This window comes from Eleginops maclovinus, chromosome 19 (genome assembly GCF_036324505.1).
Source record: "Eleginops maclovinus isolate JMC-PN-2008 ecotype Puerto Natales chromosome 19, JC_Emac_rtc_rv5, whole genome shotgun sequence".
NCBI classification, from domain to species: domain Eukaryota; kingdom Metazoa; phylum Chordata; class Actinopteri; order Perciformes; family Eleginopidae; genus Eleginops; species Eleginops maclovinus.
Window position 1 is genome coordinate 8,198,826 of NC_086367.1, and position 21,776 is coordinate 8,220,601.

The 21,776-nt window shown below is 40.0% G+C and overlaps 2 protein-coding genes across 2 annotated transcripts in view; both read right to left on the reverse strand.

Annotated features, from left to right (window-relative positions):
- Positions 1 to 30: 30 nt before the first annotated feature.
- On the reverse strand, positions 31 to 13,462 carry crybg1a (crystallin beta-gamma domain containing 1a). Its single transcript, XM_063908354.1, has 19 exons — positions 10,529 to 13,462; positions 9,795 to 9,833; positions 9,582 to 9,700; positions 9,176 to 9,353; positions 8,717 to 8,856; positions 8,250 to 8,376; positions 8,125 to 8,160; positions 7,135 to 7,292; positions 6,675 to 6,801; positions 6,327 to 6,472; positions 5,125 to 5,251; positions 4,974 to 5,003; positions 4,768 to 4,880; positions 3,921 to 4,053; positions 3,686 to 3,825; positions 3,076 to 3,199; positions 2,301 to 2,459; positions 1,256 to 1,418; positions 31 to 870 (listed from the first exon to the last, which is right to left on the reverse strand). The coding sequence occupies exons 1-19, from the start codon at positions 12,158 to 12,160 to the stop codon at positions 782 to 784; spliced, it is 3,780 nt and encodes a 1,259-aa protein (XP_063764424.1). The 5' UTR covers positions 12,161 to 13,462; the 3' UTR covers positions 31 to 781.
- Positions 13,463 to 13,541: 79 nt separating this feature from the next.
- The window catches only part of LOC134881192 (mucin-2-like), a 28,773-nt gene continuing 20,538 nt past the window's right edge, over positions 13,542 to 21,776 (reverse strand). The window contains exons 3-5 of the mRNA XM_063908352.1: positions 19,859 to 21,222; positions 17,623 to 18,755; positions 13,542 to 17,018 (exon numbers count right to left, since the gene is read on the reverse strand). Coding sequence (XP_063764422.1) covers positions 13,543 to 17,018; positions 17,623 to 18,755; positions 19,859 to 21,222 — 5,973 coding nt within the window. The 3' untranslated portion in view covers position 13,542. The remainder of the gene's footprint in view (positions 17,019 to 17,622; positions 18,756 to 19,858; positions 21,223 to 21,776) is intronic.

Below are 21,776 nucleotides of genomic sequence, written 5' to 3' on the forward strand. Positions count from 1 at the left end.
TTGAAATGATAGCATCTTAAGTGTCACAGAAACAGGTTATTAAAATATTTTATTTTCTACAAAAGACAGAAGAAACAAAACGGCATTCTTATTTGCGCGTGTAACAGTTCTCTCTCATACATTCACATATTTACAACAGTGGACAGCATTGTTATTGCAGTTCTGCTCTGAAATTTAAACTCAAATATATACACTTGAGGCTTATGTACAACCTGATGCAGCAAAGTACAGCTTGGGAAAAATGTAAGAACTTAGTCCTAAAAGTCAAAAAGATATTCAAACTCAACAATAAATCTTTGCTGATCTACAGTCATAAAAACAGAAAACAGTTTAGTCTCCATACAACTTTGGAGTGTAGTGTGCACATCAGACTTCAAAATGCAGCTGTCTGTATAAACTATACATTCATATCTCAGACATGATCAGAAATAAGACAAAGGAACCAGTAGAAATGTACCATAGAGTAAAGAGCGGTGTGCAGCATTGAAACAGGGCTGAGTCCTCTGTATGCAGTGAAAACATAGAGATGTGTGCATGGAGTCTTTGGTGTATAGTGTTGGAAATCAAAACAATATTTCATATTTTTACACTACTCAATCATTCAATCAACTCTATGAACACAGTTATATTGTTGATCCAGTCAATGGTTCCCCTCAACAGTCAAAGCTCCACAAAAAGGTGCAATTATTGATCCGTTACTCCCCTTTCTTCCCATCTCTGGGGAGTGGGCTCCACGACAGAGCTGCATCACAGGGTTCAGTGTGAGTGGAGGCTCATTAGATCACAGGATGTCCAGGATCCACCTTTGGTTCAGTTTTCTTTCCTCACATGTGTTCAGGATCACCTGGTTCTTGTCATACTGGTGTCCACCTAAGACCATAAAACACAAGTCAGTGTGTTTACACTGTAAACATTTTTGTTGACACAAACAGGAAAATGGATCATTAAGGGGAAAAGGGGAAACATCATCACCATGGAACTCCGTACTCTACCTTTTTTCTTATTTTTGGACATGTTATACTATGCCTTCTTTTGTATTAATCGACATATTATGCTACTGACATTTTATAAAATGTTTGGCATACTAAAGTGACTTTCTTCACATTTTGATATTGTGGTGAATCAATGCATCTCTCAATATACCAGCAGATGGAGCTGTTGATTTAGGGTTATGCTTTTACTTGAACCTTTTTAATACATTCCTGAAATGTACCTGGACAAATACATGGTTGAAGTTAGGAGAACGCTGTCTTACCTTTGACCTCCAGTACCAGCTGAGGTTTAAGGAGGCAGTGCACTAGACCATCAGGGGTGATGTTCCACAGGTGGTTGCCGTTGCCTCGCTCAGGGGTAACACAGAGCCTGCTGCCCTCCATCACCATACTGCCAGAGGTCTCCAGGCAACAGTCCTCCACCAGCTGCAGACAGAGAGGGCATGACGGTGAGGATGGATACACATTCATAATTCAAAACAATATTTACCTTTCATTTTTTTGTGTGTAAAAAAAAGAAACCTCTATGCTACAACCCACCGACGCTTTTGTAAAACAATCCCCTATGTGCTAATGCATTTTAGAGAGTTTTTAAAACCTCTATTTGAATTAGAATAAACAATGATAAAAGGAAAACACGTCCCACTGAATAACTTTCCAACAAACTGCATCAAAACCTGTTCCACAGTCTGAGACATCCTGCTGATTACCAGACAAAAAACAGAAATGAATGCATAGATTCTTTGGCAGACACCTATGGAATGAAGTCTGTTGGGAGTACATGTTTTTTCCTGCTTTGCATATTGTCTCGATCACGCCCATGTTTTCAGGAACACGGCAAGCTAAGACTACTGTGGCAGAAGGAAGAGGAAGTCCTCACCTTTCAAGTGTTTGTGTGACCGTTTATGATTTATTTTTAATACAGATTGTATTATTTTCTGTTGATTGTTCAGTTTTCTTGTTTGTTGGATGTGTGATTGTAATTGCAGAACAGGAAAGTTTAAATATAAACATGTATTGTTACTTGAATCTTCTTTCTATATCAAACAATATACACATGCTATATAACGCACTATAAGTGTGTTTATCATTTCAGTACATACATGGGCGCCTTCAAAAATGCATACAGACAAATACAGCCATATCTTTAAGTAATAAAACATTGGCAACATAAAAGTAAAAGTTGATCCCGGAATATCACTCTTTTTATTTCCCAAAATATAATGAAAATAATCAAGCTGTAAATGGTTTCCCGAGGGGATGTGAGTGTTACAGCATCATATATTGTGTGGTGCAGGTATAATGTACCTTGCAGCTTATCTGCCCATTCCGATAGAGCCAGACCTGCTCGAAACCTCTCGTCTCCTCCACAGCCTGAACCCTCATCAGCTGGATGTCGTCCAGAGTCCCCGTCAGAGACATCACACTTCCTGTCTCCCTGTTCCTCAGACGGAAGTACATCTGCTTCTGTTGGGGGCAAACAGGCAACAACAGAGGGTTAGATTCCTGTCAAAAACATGTCTGAGAATTCTTTACAACTAGATGTGTGACAGTTTATAGATCTGACTTCATTAATGTTACAGTGATTATTTGGTGCTCAATGTAGCACACAGTATATTCTTCATTTTGTATTTTATATCTAGGTTACAATAGTTTAAAAGGCTCCACAGTTATTCCTTTTTTTTTACATTTTAGACTTTTTTGTTAAATTTAAATTTAGATAAATACATTTCAATTCAGAGGGTGTATTTGTTTAGGTAATCTATTTTGATTCTGATGGTTTTACTAGGGCCTGCAACATGTATGAAGCTACATAAAATCAAGTCAAGTCATTTATTTGGTTCCATGTCAAAAAAGTTAACGGAAAATACCGTTTAAAGCTTAAAATACCGTTTAAAGCTTAAAATACCGTTTAAAGCTTTAAATACTGTTTAAAGCTTTAAATACCGTTTAAAGCTTTAAATACCGTTTAAAGCTTAAAATACCGTTTAAAGCTTAAAATACCGTTTAAAGCTTTTTTCCCTTTTTGTTTAAGTTTGAGTTTGCCATATAACAGCCCTGGGTCATATCCCTCGTTCCATACCTGGAGTAATGGCCGCAGGGATCCTACTGTCTGCATGCCGCTGGACTTCCATAAATCCACCACTTCACTGGGCTGCAGGAGCAGTTGTCGACCCCGGAAGTTACTTCCTTCATACAGCACCCACCTAGAGAAGGGACAGCCATGTGTGTTAGTTCAGCCTCGCAAATGTAGAAAACATGGCTCAATGTATTACAGAAATCACAAATTCACAAAGACAGACAGTCTTGACATTCCACCCTGTGCTTCCTGATGTACAGTTGTGACATACACAATGTACCTTGTGGCTTCCTCACATCGCTGATATGTTTACTGCTCCTAATGAGAACACGTGTGCTTCTAAAAGCTAAGCTAACACCATTTAAGGGAATTTCATGAGTGCTTGTCAAACCTTTCTGAGAAATATGAATATTTAAATGCTTTCCCACTGAATCCTTTTGCGCTCCTCTGCGTTAGAGCATGAGCCGGTGTTTTAGGACATGTCAATTAAGTTCATTAATAGCAGATTTTGATTGCTTGGGATGCGGTTTCTGATTTGTTTCCATTTAGATTACTGACTTTCTCTTTAAAACTACTAAAAAGATAATAGAAGACATTTTTAAACAACACATACATTCCTCCATCCACCACCAGGGAGCGTATGTGTGTGTCCAGGCCGGCCTGCTGCAAGTTCACAGCTTCTTGAGACAACACCACCCTGCGACCTCTACAGCCCGCCTTACTGAACAGCACGATGGAGGGCAGAGAGAACTCCTAAGCAAGAAAGAGAAGAAGAGAGTTTTGTTTATTATTAGTCTAGTCCACAATGATTTTATCACACATCGTTTTTAAAAGAGGCAGATGCTCACATGTCCAGTGGTCTGTGTGGAGCGGATGATGCAGTCTGAGGACAGGAAGCCCATGGCCTCTGCGTTGGGGTATTCTCCCTCCTCCAACACATACATGTTCTCTGTGAATTGAGCTCCTTCATAAAACACCCAGCTGACACAGAGAGACAAACAAACAAGTACACACTTAATATTGTTCTCAACTGTGACAATAACTCTGTATCATTTTTAAAATCGCTTGTTATAAAACACTGTACATGTATACATTCTCAAGCCTTGTTTTTGAACTTTTTAATTGTGAGGAAAACACATTTGTTTACAGATGGATAATTATCAGATATTTTGCTGTGTACTGGGATATGTGCCTGTAGCATTAGCAAGTCAGATAAAGGACATAAAAAACGGCCTATGGTCTCTTTTTAACCATACAATTACACAGTTTGACTACCAACCTAGTCAAGCAACTGTATTGAATAAAGTGCACACAATCTGCCTAAAATGACCCGCAAAAGTGTTGCATATATGAGATCATGTAGGTTCTTATAGGAATAAATGGACTTCCTGTTGATTTTATTTTTTACATTTGTATTAGTGTTTGCTCTCTTTCAGATCCAACCATTTTATAACCATGCTGAGGTGAAAGATGATATTTGGGTCCCACGAATGTTGCTGAGTTTATTAACTGTGTTTGGAAAGAGATTGTAAGTTGTCCAACTGGAGATGGATGTGAACTAAAAAAAGGTTTATATCTGTCAAAAAGACAGTTTTCTATTTGACGCTAAATAGATAAAAGGTTATTCTTCAGCCAAGTCCAAATCTCTTATACCCAGAATGTCCCTGATAGCTCTGGGGGGTGTTTGGTGCCTACCTGCCAGCCAGCACCTTACAGGATCTGGGCGTGAAGTCCTCATCCAGAGTCGCTGCGCTGTCCTCCAGAGACACCAGCCTGCCCTGGAAGCCTGCCTCAGAATACATCTGCAACTGTGACACACATAAAAACACAATTTAGCAACTTAGCACGAACAGAAAATGAGTTAATCTGTTATTATAAAGTCTCGAATGAAGGGATGATACCTTAAATTTAGTCGTTCCCATCAGCGGGTCCTATAACACAGACAGGAAGGAGTTATTAACACAAGCTTTGCACTAACACAGTCCTTATTAAAATAGCTGAATCCAACACTACTCCACATCCTGTTAACTGATCCCACACATTATTCCTTACACGGAAGACCGGCTGTATGGATGAGATCTTGGGGTTCTGGGCCCCCCAGTCCTCTGGGCCTGCGTACAGGCCTCTCTCCAGGACGTAGACCTCTCCACTGAAGCATGGCTGCTCAAAGCACACCCACCTGCAGGGACACAAAAACAACATCTCAAATAACTTTCCCTCCTTTGATACACTCCTATACTGTTGTACTATTCTATACTTCGTTATTCTTCATAGATGCGAAATATAATCGATTAGTTGTCATTGTTTAAAAAAAAATTGCAACTATTTTGATATTCGGTTATTGGTTTGAGAATTTAAAAACGCATCTCAACATTATACAGCAAATTGCATAACTTGACAAAAATAATCAAAAAACAAATCTGTAGTATAATATTCATTGGACACGTTAATCCAAATCGCTCATTGTAAACAGTCAGTTTTTTAAATAGCTATTTTGATGTACCTCTTACCTTTGTTTCTATGTTTAACTTTCTGCAACACTCTACATTTCCTGTCTGGGGATCATTCATCTTTTACCTATCTTATCTTATTGGAGACAAATACAGGTGAGTCTGTCTCCTCGTAATCTGTCTATCTCCTCGTATAAATCACTGACTTGGACTGCATGCTGCCATCATAAAAACATAAAGTCCTTTCTTCTAGGAGGTTGTAAAACTATCTAGCTGGCGCAGCTGATGTAACGCAAACAGCAGAATGTGTTGAATGTTGATAAAGGCTCAACAAATGCACTCTTCTAACACAAAAAAGTGTGTAATGTTTCAAATATATTATTTATATAATGAACTCACTTGTAAACTTGTATAACCTATTGTGAAATGTTTACTGATTTCACAAACTGTGCAGTATGTGGTGTGCCTGGATCACAGCCCTACGTCTCTCTGCTCTTAGAAAATAAGCTTGTAATGTTTGTTTTCTTAAGTAACTAAAGATGCAGTAAACTTATTAATATCAGTGTAAATCCCTGTCTTCAAGAGATTTCTATTCTTTGTCAACCTATCAATTACTCAAATGGATCAGCTACACAATATTATTCCTAATGATATCCTCTAGTGTGCGTGTGTTTGTGTGTGCAGTGACAGAGCGCTGAGTCACGTATGGAAGGTAAGAGGTACACGCCCAAACACCGCAAGGGTGCGGAGTCTGAATATTTCCCTCCTTCTTTATGACTTTGGGAGTTTTGCTTTTTTACTTACACTCCACCCATGACGTTGACAGAATGTGTTTTGCAACCATGGCCGATGTCCTCCATGTTGGGTACAGGTCCCAGCAAGTCCACATTGAGTCCTCGTTCATCAAAGTGCCGCTCAAGGAACAGTTTAGCGCGAGGGGAGAGGTAATCCTAGGGAAGATAATAAAGGGAAATGATAAGTTTTTCAGGTTTCCAGTTCATTAAGAACCAATAGGGGCAGAGCGGGAACTGATTAAATGACCAGTGCTCTGTGAAAGACAACTCCATGCAGAAACACCCCAGCAATGAGTGCCAAAGAAAGAATCAAGATCATGCAGAATAATGTTTCAATTATATTGCAGCTGACACTTACTGTGCATACAGGCCGAAGTGACAGGAGCCCATCCTCAGATCCTCCCCAGTCACTGAAGTGAGGATACTCACCCTCCTCCAGGATATACTGCTGCCCCTCAAAGTCCGCCTCTAGATAACCCACCCAGCTGCAAGCACAGAGAAAAACTGAGAATGTCTGCCATAAATATGATCCGAATACTATCAACATTTGCTATGAATCCTAATTATTATCTTATTGATTTCTCTTAGTGCTTTGAAGATGTCAAACTTTAAAAGGGGTGTGGCTAAGCACATAAATAGGCTAAAATCAATCACAACAGAACTTGCAGAATATGTTATATGTTATTATACATAACAGTGTTCAACTATTTTGAAACGGCTCCAAACAGTTCCAAAGTTGTGTCTGGCTCTGGAGCAAATGTAGCCATGTATATCAATGACAGTGTGTACAGACATAATAAACTCAAACAGATACTTACAGACCACCAAGAATCTTTATAGACCCCACTGTAGACAGGGTCTTCTTCTTCTCATCTGGTTTGCCCGTTTTCTCCTCTTCCAGTTCTTGCAAGTTGTACATATCACTCTCGACCTCTATGCACTCTCCGTCAAAGTTGGGCTTCTCAAACACTAAGGCCTGGGAAAAGAAGGAGTAAAAGGAGTTAAAGAGGAGAAGTCATTGTAAAGACAGACCTTAGATGTGTATCTGTCTACAGAGTTTCTACCCCTAGTGTATGGCTTGTGTGTTTTTTGGCCAATTGTTGTCCTAAAGTATAATGAAAATCAATGTTCAGATTACAGTGACATCAAGCCTACAAGAAAATATGGTGACAAATATCAAGTTTGCAAGGATTTTTCTATGTTGCTTTTTTTGGGGGAAAACATTTGTGTTTTTTGTTGTAATACTTGTTGCATTTTTAATCAAATGTACATGTTATATTGTGTGTCAGCAAGTAATCTAATATCACTAACTTTTGGCAAGAAATATTTATTATTTTAATCCTATTTAGAACAGTTAATTTAATCGGTAGTGGTTCATGTCAGCCTTTGGTGGCGAAAATAGGTATTACAAAAACAAAGAAAGGCACAACTTTCTTTTTGTGTCATAGATTTAAAAATATTGAAGGTACTTGAGATCAGACTTTATTTTTTTGCATTTTCATCTCACGGCTTCCATGGCATACAGGTGGTACCAGGAGCTAGATTTTGTTTCTGAACAAATGTCAAGCTTTGTTGTCAGCCTCTCAAATCCATTTTTAATGTAACTGTTGTTTAAAAAGGGAAATTGTTTAGTTTAAAATTTGATTTTTTACTGCTTTTCCACCATTCTATTAACATCATACTATAACTCAATAACAAAAACAACATAAAAGACTTTGTGTTGGCACTTTTGCTGCCAACACGTTTGTTGTTTAAGTAAACAGCAAATATTTATAGATGAAACAAATATAACGCAATGCATCACACACCTTTATCTCATGAGGCTGCTCCACCTTTATCTGCCCCTGTCATGAAGAGATACACATATTTGTCAGACCAAGGCAATTTACAAAAATACATTATAGTGGAAACATATATCTTAAATGTAGTGTACCATGCGGAGAGGTCTGAGAGAGCCAATGAAGGGTTGAGGGAAACCCCAGGTCTCTGGGCAGGGATACTCCCCTACCTCCAGCACTGCGAGAAAACCTCCAAACCCTGGATCAGTGTACACCAACCAGCTGCAGACACAGGCACAGCATGAAAGAGGGGAAAGGAGGGGAAGAGAACTTTCCACTGCAGCGCTCTGAAGAGGCGAATCTGCATTATACTAGTAAAAGGACTAAATACGGGACTTCTCCTCTATTAGAGTAGAAGAATATAAGTAAGATAACCATCAATGATGAGCAAGAGTTGAAACTATGCTACAACAATTGCAAGCACTAGCCTGCAGTTTGCATACCTTCACAGACAGACTATGATTTAAAACTATCACACCAACAATGAAACGGAAATACGCTTCCAAAATGCAACAACCACATTTACATTCGTTGTTACATTAAAATAGTTGGTTGAACTTACACTCCAGAATGAACCTTAATGGAGCCAGTGGTCTGCGGCATATTGTACGATCCAATCTCCACAGCTTCATCACAGTAAGATGTCATCCTCCCCAACCCATTAACCTCAGCATACAGGTCAATACGGGGTATGCTATAGTCCTGTAAACACAAAATACAAATAAAATGTGGTGCATTTGAATTGTATGACTGTCAATGCATTAAAAAAGAAGCCAGACTTTTTTAAAGGTAGATTTAAATGTAAGAACTCCACATAAAAATACAGCATAAAATAACATTATAGTTAAATCAGAAACGGTCTGATAAAAACAAATAATTAAACATCACAATACAATACTTAGCCAAAAAGTATTAAGGTACAATATTCAGCAAGGTTTTTCTTGCACACTCTACAGGGATCATATGTGGTTGGAAACAACAGAGCGATACAATATGGAAACAGTATGAGAGTTTAACCTACTCTAACTGCCAGTCGAATAGAGCCTATGACCATAGGTGCTGTCGGTACAGGCTGACCCATTTCATCTAGTGTGGTCGGGGTTCCTTCCTCTGCCCACATATTCACAATGTGCTCCGTAGGACCTTCCTCCAGGGCGATGATACGACCCTGGAAGCCAGGTTTCTCGTAGAGCAGCCAGCTAATGAAAAAGAGAGTTACATTGTCAGTTATCTTGCAGTTTGTGGAAGGAGACAATTTACACCTCTGTAGATCACTGTTAGATACAGTACATGTTTACAAGGGCAAAGAGAAACAAAAAACAAATGGGATGAATCTGAAACAAGTGCCAGCATTCTTTCATGTTCATTTTATGATCTCGGCATTCATATTAGGACTGTAGGTTTAAATATATATCAAATACACTTACCATCCTCTGATGACTCTGACTGAGATGACAGGGGACAGCTTCATCGTGGTGGCATCCTCTACATCACAGTAGAGTTCAAACTGCTGCCCTCCAAATTGGTCTTGTTCATGTACGACAATCTGGATTCAAATAGACATTTCATTTAAACATGACGCAGCAAACACAATATTGACACAAAACATTAGGAAATAAGTAAATAACATTTAATCATACCTTTCCAGGCCTTTTGTGGAACCCTCTTACTGCAGGTGTCTGAAAGAAAAGGTTATATTTTGATCATGTATAGTAGTAGATTTAACTTCAATTGTTTTCCTTCTCAGAGCTGAATTACATGTGGAAATAGGAAAGATTTATCCCCAGCTGCCATCTCCTAAATGTGTTGATTTGAATGTTTCTATCATTTATCCACTACTTCTAGCTATCTATTTCAACCATTTTCATTTTGTTAACCATATTTAATAATGCTTACTAACATTTTCCTAACCAAATTGTTAAAAACATGTTGTCAATAGGCATCCCTGGCAACTGCAGAAATAAAAACCCTAAGGTACAAGTGTTTTTGAATCACTGAGGGAGAGAAATGAACACGTCGTGCAGGAAGTGATACACAAACACTTATTTTGCATAGCCTTGCTTTGTTTGCATGTTAATGCAAATATGTTGTTGTGACGTGACAGTTCTTGGCAAATATTTTCTATGCAAAATGCCAGATGAAGCCATCCTGCCTTGTCTTGTCTTTACTTGCAAATCATTCATAACTAACCACAGAAGAACAGAACAGGATATGAGACTTGAGTCATATTACCATGGAAACACACTTCAAGAGAGAGAGCTCTTGTTAGGGCATAACTCAAAATCCACTCAGGCTGCTTTTTCTTTATTCTTTTAAAGAATAACATGAAAATGTACCTGATTTATCAAAGATCATAAAAGATTTAAATTCCTACCTTAGGCTTAGGTTTAGTAAGTCCATTTCGGGAAGTCTGCTGGGTGTTTTCGCTGGGTGGAGGCAGTCCTGCAGGGCCCTTCGGGCTCACATTTACATTTGGTACCGCTATTGAGGCCTGGTCCATTGCCACACCCGTAGGACTTGGTTCAGTTTTAGTCATATGTGTAGAGCCGTTGGAAGCCTCAGACTCTGATTTGTTCTTCTTGAGGTACTTCTCTAAATGATCAGGCAGCTTTATCACCGAGGGCAATGGGAGAGCAGGAGGAGGAGGAGGAGAGGAGGTGTTGACTGCTGACTCACTAACTGCACCTATACCTCCACCCACAAGTGGGCCTTGATCTTTACCTTTCACACCCTCCTTATCTGCAGGCAGAGGTGATTCAAACACTCCTTTCTTTCCAAGCGAGAGCAAGTCCTGTTGTCGATTTGAAAGTGTGCTATTTGTGTCAGAGGCAGCTTCCTCTTTGGACTTCCTGGAGGACCGAGGGGAATTCAATAAGCTGGAGAGGATGGACATCCTTTCAAGTCGGGATGTCAGCTTCCCGGCCTCTTTTCCATTGTTTTTTCCCTCTTCTTTTCCTTGTTCAGAGTGATTCCCCTCTTTGACTCCATCTTTACCTTCTACCTCGTCAAGTGATTTCATTTGGCCTCTAGATGTGTGATTGGCATTATCCTGTGCTCGTTCCAGGGACCGCCCTTCCCTATTAGTTGCTTTCTGTTTCATCCCCATAGATGGGGGAAGATCCTTAAAACCAGTGCCATTTTTCCCTAAGCCGAACTGGAATTGCTCAGGATCAAATTGTTTCTCAGAATGGTCCTCAAGGATAGGCGGCAAAACAAAAGGTGGAGACGGGGAATTCTTACGAATATGCTTCTTGGGAGGCTGTGAGAAAGGAATGCTGCCCTCCTTAATGCTCCTGATTAAATCATCATAGTCATCAGGATCAAGATATTCATCCTCACTTGCTGAGGCCTTTAGTCTTCTTTTATGTTCCTTCTTCTGCTTCGGATGCTCTAAATCTAACCAACTAGATGGAGAATCCTTCTTTAGCTGAGGACTTTGAGATGTTGTGGGTGCTTCCGCTGTTGCAGAAAGAGACAAACTGCCGTTGAGTGAAGGCTTTGCAGGCTTTTGTGGATCAACAAGGTTTCTGGTGTCTTTTTCTGAAGTCTGCTGTTCACGTTTCAAACCACTGCCTGATTTAGTTTTATCTTTAGTGTCTTCAGCCTTCTTCTGAGCATCAGTGCTATAACGTCCGGTATCTGGAACAACAGTGTGTTTGTGTTTTTGTTCTGCACCACTTATTTTGCTAGATGCATCTTTCACAGAAAGGCTGTCTGACTCTTGGTTAGCATCTATCTTTGATGCCTTCTTCTGCTGATGTTGCTGCTTTGTCACTTTATTTGATATTTCAACACCGTCTTTCATTTCTTTTATTTTCTTCTGTTTCTCAGGATTCTTGTTGTTTGCTTTAACATCTGTGGATTGATCAGTGACGTTCTCTGGTTTCTTAATCCTTAAAGATTCATCATTGACACCTGAGGGCTTCTGCTCCTTTTCTGTCCTTTCTTCAAAGTTAGCATTCTCACTAACAATCTCATTCACCAAACTCTTTATTGTTAAATCCATTGTTTTAGTCTTTTCTTTAGCTCCTTCTACACTCTGAGAGCATTCATCCTTTAGTTCTTGAATTAGTTTTTCTGATTTCTTCTCTGGTGCTTCTTGTTTACGGTCAGCATTTGGAGGTTTGGATTCGGTTGGTTTGCTGGTATCAGGTTTGGTTATGTCCTCATGTTGATCTTAACAATTACAGACTTTTGATCCTGTTGGTTGCTAACTTCATAGTTAGCTTTCAAATTTGCCGGTTCATTCAGCACACCCTCTACTGATGATTCCTTCGTTTCAGTCTTCTTTTTAGCTCCACCAGCTCCGTGAGATTTGTTGCTTATAACCTTTAGTTCTTCAATTTTTCTTTCAGATTTCTTCTTTGGTGCTTCCGTTTGTACCACTTCCTGTTTTAGGTCAGCATTTGGAGGTTTGGATTCTGTTGATCTGCTGGTATCTGGATTGGATATATCCTCATGTTGATCTTCAACAATTACAGACTTCTGATCCTGTTGGCTGATAACTTCAAAGTTAGCGCTTGCACTTGGGGTCTTACTCACCAAACCCTTTACTGATAAATCCTTTGTTTCAGTCTTCTCTTTAGCTTCACCAGCACTCAAGGTTTTTGTGCTTTCAACCTTTGGTTCTTGAATTTGTCTTCCTGATTTCTTCTCTGGGGTTTGTGCTTTCATCACTTCCTGTTTCACATCAGTATTTGGAGGTTTGGATTCTGTTGATATGCTGGTATCAGGTTTGGTTATATCCTCATGTTGATCTTCAACAATTACAGACTGCTGATCCTGTTGGTTGCTAACTTCACAGTTAGCTTTGGAATTTGCCGGTCTCTCTCACCAAACTCTTTACTGATGAATTCTTTGTTTCAGTCTTCTCTTTAGCTTCACTAGCACTCACAGTTTTTGTGTTTGCAACCTTTGGTTCTTGAATTAGGTTTTCTGATTTCTTCTCTGGTGCTTCTGTTTTTAGAACTTCCTGTTTAGCGTCAGTACTTGGAGGTTTGGATTCTGTTGATTTTTTTGTATCTGAATTGGATATATCCTCATGTTGATCTTTAACAATTACAGACTTCTGATCCTGTTGGCTGATAACTTCAAAGTTAGCGCTTGCACTTGGGGTCTTACTCACCAAACCCTTTACTGATAAATCCTTTGTTTCAGTCTTCTCTTTAGCTTCACCAGCACTCAAGGTTTTTGTGTTTTCAACCTTTGGTTCTTGAATTAGGTTTTCTGATTTCTTGTCTGGGGTTTGTGCTTTCATCACTTCCTGTTTCACATCAGTATTTGGAGGTTTGGATTCTGTTGATTATGCTGGTATCTGGTTTGGTTGTGTCCTTATGTTTATCTTGAACAATTACAGACTTCTGATCCTTTTGCTTGCTAACTTCACAGTTAGCTTTGGAATTTGCCGGTCTCTCTCACCAAACTCTTTACTGATGAATTCTTTGTTTCAGTCTTCTCTTTAGCTTCACTAGCACTCACAGTTTTTGTGTTTGCAACCTTTGGTTCTTGAATTAGGTTTTCTGATTTCTTCTCTGGTGCTTCTGTTTTTAGAACTTCCTGTTTAGCGTCAGTACTTGGAGGTTTGGATTCTGTTGATTTTTTTGTATCTGAATTGGATATATCCTCATGTTGATCTTTAACAATTACAGACTTCTGATCCTGTTGGCTGATAACTTCAAAGTTAGCGCTTGCACTTGGGGTCTTACTCACCAAACCCTTTACTGATAAATCCTTTGTTCCAGTCTTCTCTTTAGCTTCACCAGCACTCAAGGTTTTTGTGTTTTCAACCTTTGGTTCTTGAATTAGGTTTTCTGATTTCTTGTCTGGGGTTTGTGCTTTCATCACTTCCTGTTTCACATCAGTATTTGGAGGTTTGGATTCTGTTGATTTATTTGTATCTGGTTTGGTTGTGTCCTTATGTTTATCTTGAACAATTACAGACCTCTGATCCTTTTGCTTGCTAAAGTCATAGTTAGCATTACCAGTTGCTGTCTCATTCACCAAATGCTGTGTTGATGAATCCCTTGTTTCAGTCTTCTTTTTAGTTCCATCAGCACTCTTAGTTTTGGTGCTCTCAACCTTTAGTTCTTGAATTTGATGTTCTGATACCTTTGGAGTTGAATCTTTTGTTTCGGTCTTTCCTTTGATACTAGATGAACTTTGAGTTTCAGTGCCTACAAGCTTTAGATCTTGACTTAGGCTTTCTAATTCCTTCTCTGGAGCTTCTGTTTGTAGCGCTTCTGCTTCCTGTTTTAGGTCAGTGTTGGTACGATCTTCATTGCACATAGGTTGGAGTTCTTGACTTGTATCAGTTTGTGAAATCTGTTCCTCCAGTAGTTTCTTTTGAACTTGAGTTTTATCGGTCGGTGGTTCCTGTTCCAGGTTTGATTTTGGACTTTTGGATTCTATTAATTTGTTTTTCACTGGTCTTGTAACTTCCTCATCTTGCTCTTTCACAAGTGTGGACATCGGGTCTAGTTGGGTGCTTACTTCACTGTTAGCATTCCTAACTGTGGTGTCATTCACAGAACTCTTTATGGGATCAATTGTTTCAGTTAGAGTTTCAGTGCTTCTATCCTTTTGTTCTTGAATTTGGTTTTCAGTATCAGGATGTATGGATTCTGCGAAGTTGCTTATATCTGGTTTGGTTATGTCCTCATGTTGATCTCTAACAATTATGGACAACTGATCTTGCTGTATGCTAATTTCACTCTGAGCATTCACAATTGGAGTCTCATTCACCAAACTTTTGATTGGTGAATCTTTAGTTTCAGTGTTGTCTTTAGTACCTTCAGCACTCTGGGTTTCAGTGTTTGCTGCTTTTAGTTCTTGGGTTGTATCAATTTGTGAAACATTACTTTCTGTTGTATTCTTTGGAGCTTTTTCTGTTGCAGGTTGCTTTTCCACGTTAGTGTTTGGAACATTGGATTTACCTGATCCGTTAGCATTCTCCTCTACTTCGTCCGCATCTTGATCTCCAGCAATTAACGTCTTTTGTTCCTTTTGGCTCCTAACTTTGGAATTATCATTTGGTACATTTTGCATTGAAACTTCCTTTGTATTACTCTTAGTAGTTTTAGTGATTCTTTTCTTAGCGACGTCAGTTTTTATGTCTCCTTGTTTTGCCTCCTTATCCCTGATCTTTTTATCTTTGGTAAGACTTACTTTGGGTTTCTGTTTATTTTCCAAAGTTTGAGTCTTCATGTGCTGATCATTTTCCTGATCACCACTCTCTTCAATTTCCTTAATCTCACATTGCTTCTTTGTGTCAACCAAACTGGCTGTATCTTCCTGGAGTGCACTTCTTGCTTGCTCAGACTTTGTCTCTTCCAGGGCATCAGTAACTACCATCTGTGGTCCGTCCTCTGAGTCAGGCTGGGAACATTTCTCCCTTGATGATAGATCTGTTGACTTCTGTGCTTTTGTAAGGTCTTTTCTTTCTTCATCCTCAATAGTTATGGCCTTCAGCTCCTTTTTGCAACTGCTCTGTGAGTCAGCGCTTTCCAGCACAGTATCATTTAACTTTCTATTTGGTTTTGAGACCTTATCATCTCTTTCACATTCTCCTGGCACTAAAAGACGCTCTTTGTTCATCTGATTTTCAACATTCTTTTGCAATTCACAAACAGTCACAGCCTCTGTTTGAGTGTCCAAACCCTCTGCTGGTTTCTTGCCAACCTCCTTCTTACTTTTCTCTTCAAAATCATCTAATACATCTCTGATCAATGTGGGGGGTCTATCATTTTCAAGGATGGTGGTTTGATCCTTCAATAACTCCTTTTGCTGCTCCATTCTGGCCAGGTCAACACCAACATCAAGGGAAGTGCTTGCTAATACAGCTTTTGGTTCAGCATCTTGCTCTTTAGCAGGAAGACTATTTCTGCTTTTACATTCCGTAGAAGAGACCTTATTTGTTTCTTTAAAGGAAACACTACCCGGTAAAACATGATCCTGATCAGAATGGGTCATTTTGTCAGAGTGAGTGCTGCCAACCACAACAGGTTTTGCTGACATATCAGTTACATCCTCAGGTATTGTGTCTTTCGCAAACACGTCAGAATTTGGCTCTGGAACGGCTCTATCTTTGATTAAATCTGGTTTTCTGTTACCTACTAGCTGCGTTGCCTCTTTTACTTCTTCCGGACAAATCTTTGGTGCTGTTTCCTGTTCCTGTTTAGTGTTTTCACTTCGAATGAGAGCTGATTTGGGTTGCGAATCAAGTTTTGCACCCGTATCTACATCAGTGATAGACGTCTGAGATGAACTTGCCTTGGCAGCATCACTGCTTGGCAATACCTCAGCTCCTGAGCCTTTTCGTGGTGTAACTGTTATTTGAGACTTTCCTGGAATACTTGCATCATTGTTTTTGATTTGTTGGATGTTTGAAATCTCCTCTGTTGCAGGACTGGTTACGGTCTCCTCTAAATCTTTTGACCTTTTTCTTTTGTTTTCACTTATGCTGTCTGTGAGTTTTATTCCATGTTCCTTTTCTTCTGTGGATATAGACTTGAATACAAATATAGAATTGTCATTCACTTGATCTGCGTTGACACTCTCAGACGCTTTGTTCTGATTTGAATCCTCCTGTTTGGATGCGGATGTGCTCGCAGAATTCTCAGTTGGTGATTGTTTTCTGGATCTAATTTTGTTGGGGCTTCTCTCACCTCTTGTAGGAAGCTTGCTTACAGGCGATGGGACTGGACTCTTTTGGCGTTTGAAGTCGCTGGGTTTGGAGAGCCTTGATGAGATGGATTTCTCTTGCTTGGTGGGAGGTGGAGAGACACCAGCGGTTTGTGTGTCACTATCTTCTTGGCAGATGCTTCTTTTAGTAATGCGATTGGATGATCTTGGTGACAGCATGATTCCTATTTGAGACACACAAACAAATAGTTGTATGTAACACAAGAATGCAAGCAGATCCATGTGTGTGGTTAATAGGAAGCTGGTGCAAACAGATGATTAGCTTAGCAGCTTAGAATAAAAACAGAAAAGCAAGACCCAGCACATCTAAAGGTAACAAAATAAATACAAGTTTATTTATTCTAAAGCTTAATAGTTGTCAAATTATAACTCTTTGCGATGTGTAAAAACATTCTTTATGAGCTTTTCATCAATTTTGATCTGCTAGTTTTGCATCCAACAGCAAGTTGTTGTTTTTTTACACCATATGATTTTTGTACCAATTCATGTTTTATATATTTCTAATTAAATCCTGCAATTTGATTGGATGCTGTCAGAGTGGTTCAAACAAGGTGGATTTTGGAAATCAAAATTTAACTACGCTAATTAATAGGTCAAATGAAGCCATTGTAATTTAAGTCCAAGTTGAGTTTCAATTTAAATTCTAAATTCCTATTTTTTTTTATTGGTGTCTGACTCGAGTCATGCAATCAGGTCCACACCTTTAATGTCAAACTTAGGTCTAAGGATTATGTAATAATCACAGTACTATGTTTTGGTCGTACTTACCTTTCTTGGGACTTTCAGGTAGCGGAGATGCTGTTTCACTACCGGGCTTCTCATCAGGAGTTACTTCTTGCTGCTTTTGCTTCTGTTCTGTCTTGGATATTTCTGAATCGGTCTGATCATTTGTCACTCTTTTGAAGTTTGTTCCACTTGTTAGAGTTGTATCCACATTCTTCTTTCTTGTAGGAGATGAAATGGGTAATCGGCTCTTTAATGCCGAGGAGGTATTGCTCTCCTGATGGTTTTGCCTTTGTTTTTTTACTTCCAAGCTCTCCCTGTCTGTTTGGTGTCCTGTTTTAATACTACTCTCCCCGTGGTCATTCTCCAGGCCGTTTACCAGCTTTGTAGGGTCACTGACCTCATTTGGCTTTTCTTTAATAAGCTTTGTTCCTGTCTTGTTTGTTGTTTTTGTTGGAGAAATGCTCCCTGACAGAGCTCGGCCTCCTTTGGTTTCTTCAAAACTTTGTTTCCTGACAGCTCTGGCTGGACTCACCGGAGATTTCAAGGCTTCTTTGGCTTTGGGTTGTCTCTGCAGTCTGGAAGTGAGCACTGACCCGGAAGCATCAGCCACTGAAGTTTTATCTGGCGTCACTGGTGATTTCACATCAGCATCTGATGCCGACCTTTTGGGGATTTTAGACTTGGAAGCAGTTGGACTTGAGGGACCACTGGTGCTTGGGTCTTTTAATGTTGGTAACATAGAAGCTGTTTTATCATTGCTAGGTTCCCTCTGTGCTGGAATATCACTGGAAGTTACAACTTCTGTGCTCTCTGTGGAGGCTTTAGCTTTTGTTGTCACAAGTTTTGCCTTGCTGCCAGCTGCTGAGGACGGGGCCTTTGCTCCACTTGCTGTGGTATGCCGACTTTCTGCTGCTGCTTTAACCCCTCGTTTGGAGGGTGTAGCCTGAGCAGTTCCTTGGCCTTTTATCCCAGACCCCGGCGTTTGTGACTTTGCTCTGAACATGTCTGAGTTTGCAGAGGTATCATCAAAATCAGAGGCCGCAGACTGTGTGTTATCTATAACTAAGGGTTCAGGAGTGTTTGTTTCGGAGTGTTTTGTGTCATCTCTTGTTGGAAATGGCTCAAGGTTGGCTTCCTTAAGTTCCACATTGTTGTTTTCCTGGAGGCTTGGCAGTCTGAAAGGAAAGAGAGTGAGAGAGAGACATTAGCATAGATATTTTAGGGAGACATCAACAACCACACACTGAATGAGTCATTAAACGAGGTACAATGAAAAGTACATTCCTTTTTACTCTGCTGGGAAACGTTATATAATCTAGTAAAATAACTCAGTAGTGTACAGTAGTTGCATTAGTGTCACTATGGCAAATCAAAATGGTAACAGTATTCCCTTAGAGTGACATTTAAAAAAGGATCAATCGCTCTTATGCTACTTTCATTCTTCTTTATTTTTAAAAATCCAGTAGAGGGAAACCTGATTTGATACAAAATATCTGTGATTCTTCTATTCCAAGGTAACATTATTCGGTGGTAAAAAAACATCTTATAGATACTTTTTTTCTCTTGTATTTATTAGCATCACATTTGATGTTGAAGTCATCCAAAAACAGAAAGTAATCAGGTTACATTACTCTCATTTTATTTAGCTAATTATGAAGTTTTTTTTAAAGTAACCCTCCCAACTCTGCTGATAAAAAACGTCAACTATGTTAAAGAATAGTTGTGAGACTATAAATCAGTCATCAGGTATGTGTCAGGCAGGACCATTTGTAGCCTGGAGTGTTCGGTAACTCAGGGTTTTGTCACACAACAATGCATCCTTTTTTCTTTTGAGAGACGTAGCTTTACGTCTGCCATGCCTTTTCTCTATATCCATGTGTCTCAGTGTAACGATGTAACCTTAAGTCAAACAAAAGTGTTCACGCAGTAGTCGCCAGTTGCTTGTCCAGTTTCCGAATGATTAACTTATTCAGGCAGTGAATGCACACCATAGGTAAACACAGCAAAGGTGACCTTCATTTCAATGAAGCATAAACCTGACACGTATTTCTTAGAAAGTAACACATGCATTATATTTGTAGGGTAATCTATAATACTGTTTTTCTATGATTGGATGTACTGTACATGAATATTTCAGTGCTGGTCTGTATTGTTCTCCTCTGGTACAATAGAGCTTGGGAACTCAGAGCTCAGGTTGCATGCATGCTTAGCTCCCATGGTTTACCCCAGGATCAAAGGGACTATTAAACAGTAACCACAGAAAAATTAAAACACTCACGGCTTCACTTCTGTCGCGTCTGAAGTCTTTGTAGTGGTTGAATCTCTGCTGAGCTCCTCTTCCGCTGCTTCGTCCCCATCCAAACTTGGCTCGGGGCTAACGCGCACCTTGTGGGCAAACACCTTGTGCTTGGAAGGCAGATTCACAGACTTGCGCGTAACGCGGTGTTCCCTCGACTTGCGTTTCTCCTGAAGTGAACTTTGCTTTGAGCCTGTGCCAGTGCCAGGCTCCTCCGGCTGTGGTACTGTTGTTTGAAACTCCCCTGTAGTCAGTGCCAAGGAGATGTCTGATTCTGACGGCAAAGTCTCGGAGGGGGTGGAAGGGCAGTCTGCCACGCTCTGGGGTAGAGAGTCGTCCTCAGGAATTACTGTGACAGGTATAGCCAGCACGGGAGGAGAGTCTGCTCTGAAGCATTCCTCCCCTTGTTTCATTATATCCTTCTCTTTCTCCCCCTCCCTCCCCACGTCCTCCTCTGCTCCCAGGTGTGTTTCCACCCATAATGCTTTGTATAGTTGGACAGGAGAATCCCCTTCAGGCGCTTGTTCTTTTTCAGGTGATGGGCTCCATTCCGAGGCTTCAGTGTCCCAAGAGAATACCTGACCCCTCCTCTTGTTTTCCCTCGCTATGTACGGAGAGTCTTCGCCCTCCTGTTGGGTCGTGGCAGGTTGCGAGGTGGAGGAACGAGAGCCTAAAGTTATTCCTCTCAAGGCGGTGCTGTGCCCGTTCTCTCCAATTTTCACTGACATTTTCTTTGTTCCCAAGCTTATAGAGGTTAAGTTTGGTGACTTTGGGTTTTCAGCTGCCTTGGAAAGGGAGATATTCAATGTCGAGCTCTGATTAGCGGCATTATCCTTAGTATTTTTCACAGTATTTCCATCCAAACTGCTTAGCCTCCTCCTTACTTCCTCCTCCACCGACTCTGCAAAGCCTAGGTCTGACTCAGCTCTTGGTTGAGTTGTGGTAGCGAGATCCAAAGTGGTAGGAGGCAGATTAACAGTCTGCTTTTCAGTGATGGGTGTGCTGACCCTGCACACATGCACCTCCCTCACACTGCTTCTGCCGCTGCTGTTACTGTCTGCGAACGGGAGGTCTGCATCGGCGGTCGACAGAGAGATGACGCTTGAGCCGCTGGGACTCGAGCTTTGGCTGTGTGTGTCGCCAAACTCTGCTCCTTCAATGTCTTTTCGAGATGGAGTTAGCGTCTTGAGCCCATCTTCCTCCAGGAGCAGGGGTGAGCATGGAGACAAGGGGGATGTTGGGGTTGTTCCATCGCTGGAGGCGTCTGAGCGTGTTCTAGTGCTCTTCTTTCTCTTGTTGAAGAAGTGGCTGAGGCGATCTAACACTCCCTTCTTCTCCTCCGAACCCTGAAAGAGACAGACATAAAACAGATAGAACGATAAACAATGAGTTGAAGAGAGCAGCTGGCACACCCTTTCTGGTTTTGCTATGGATGAAAAGAAAGAAAAATAAAATAGGGAATGAAGAGGTATGCTCTTCAACAGACAGCACAGCTAGACAAATTGACATCATTTGCCATAGCTTTTAATTACAAAACCCGAAAACTGTAACATAATCATTGTTAAAATTCTAACTTAGAGCACATGATTGTTCTTAGAACAGGTACAATATTAGAATGGAATAACTATAGAGCATAAAACTACTGCATTCAGTTTCTGGAGAGAATATGAATGGAAAATACAAATGCACTAATTTATCAGACAGATGGATAAATATATAATATAATATAAACGTTTTTAGTGAAATAACAAATCCTTGAAACAGTGTGGCAAAAATCATTTTTGGTTTTGCTTAAAGTTTTGCTTTTGAGTTTTACTTGAAATCCTACAAATTTACTTCAAATGATAAGCTTTGGAATTGAATTAAAGAAATTGTGGCTTCATTATGAAAAACACTGGGC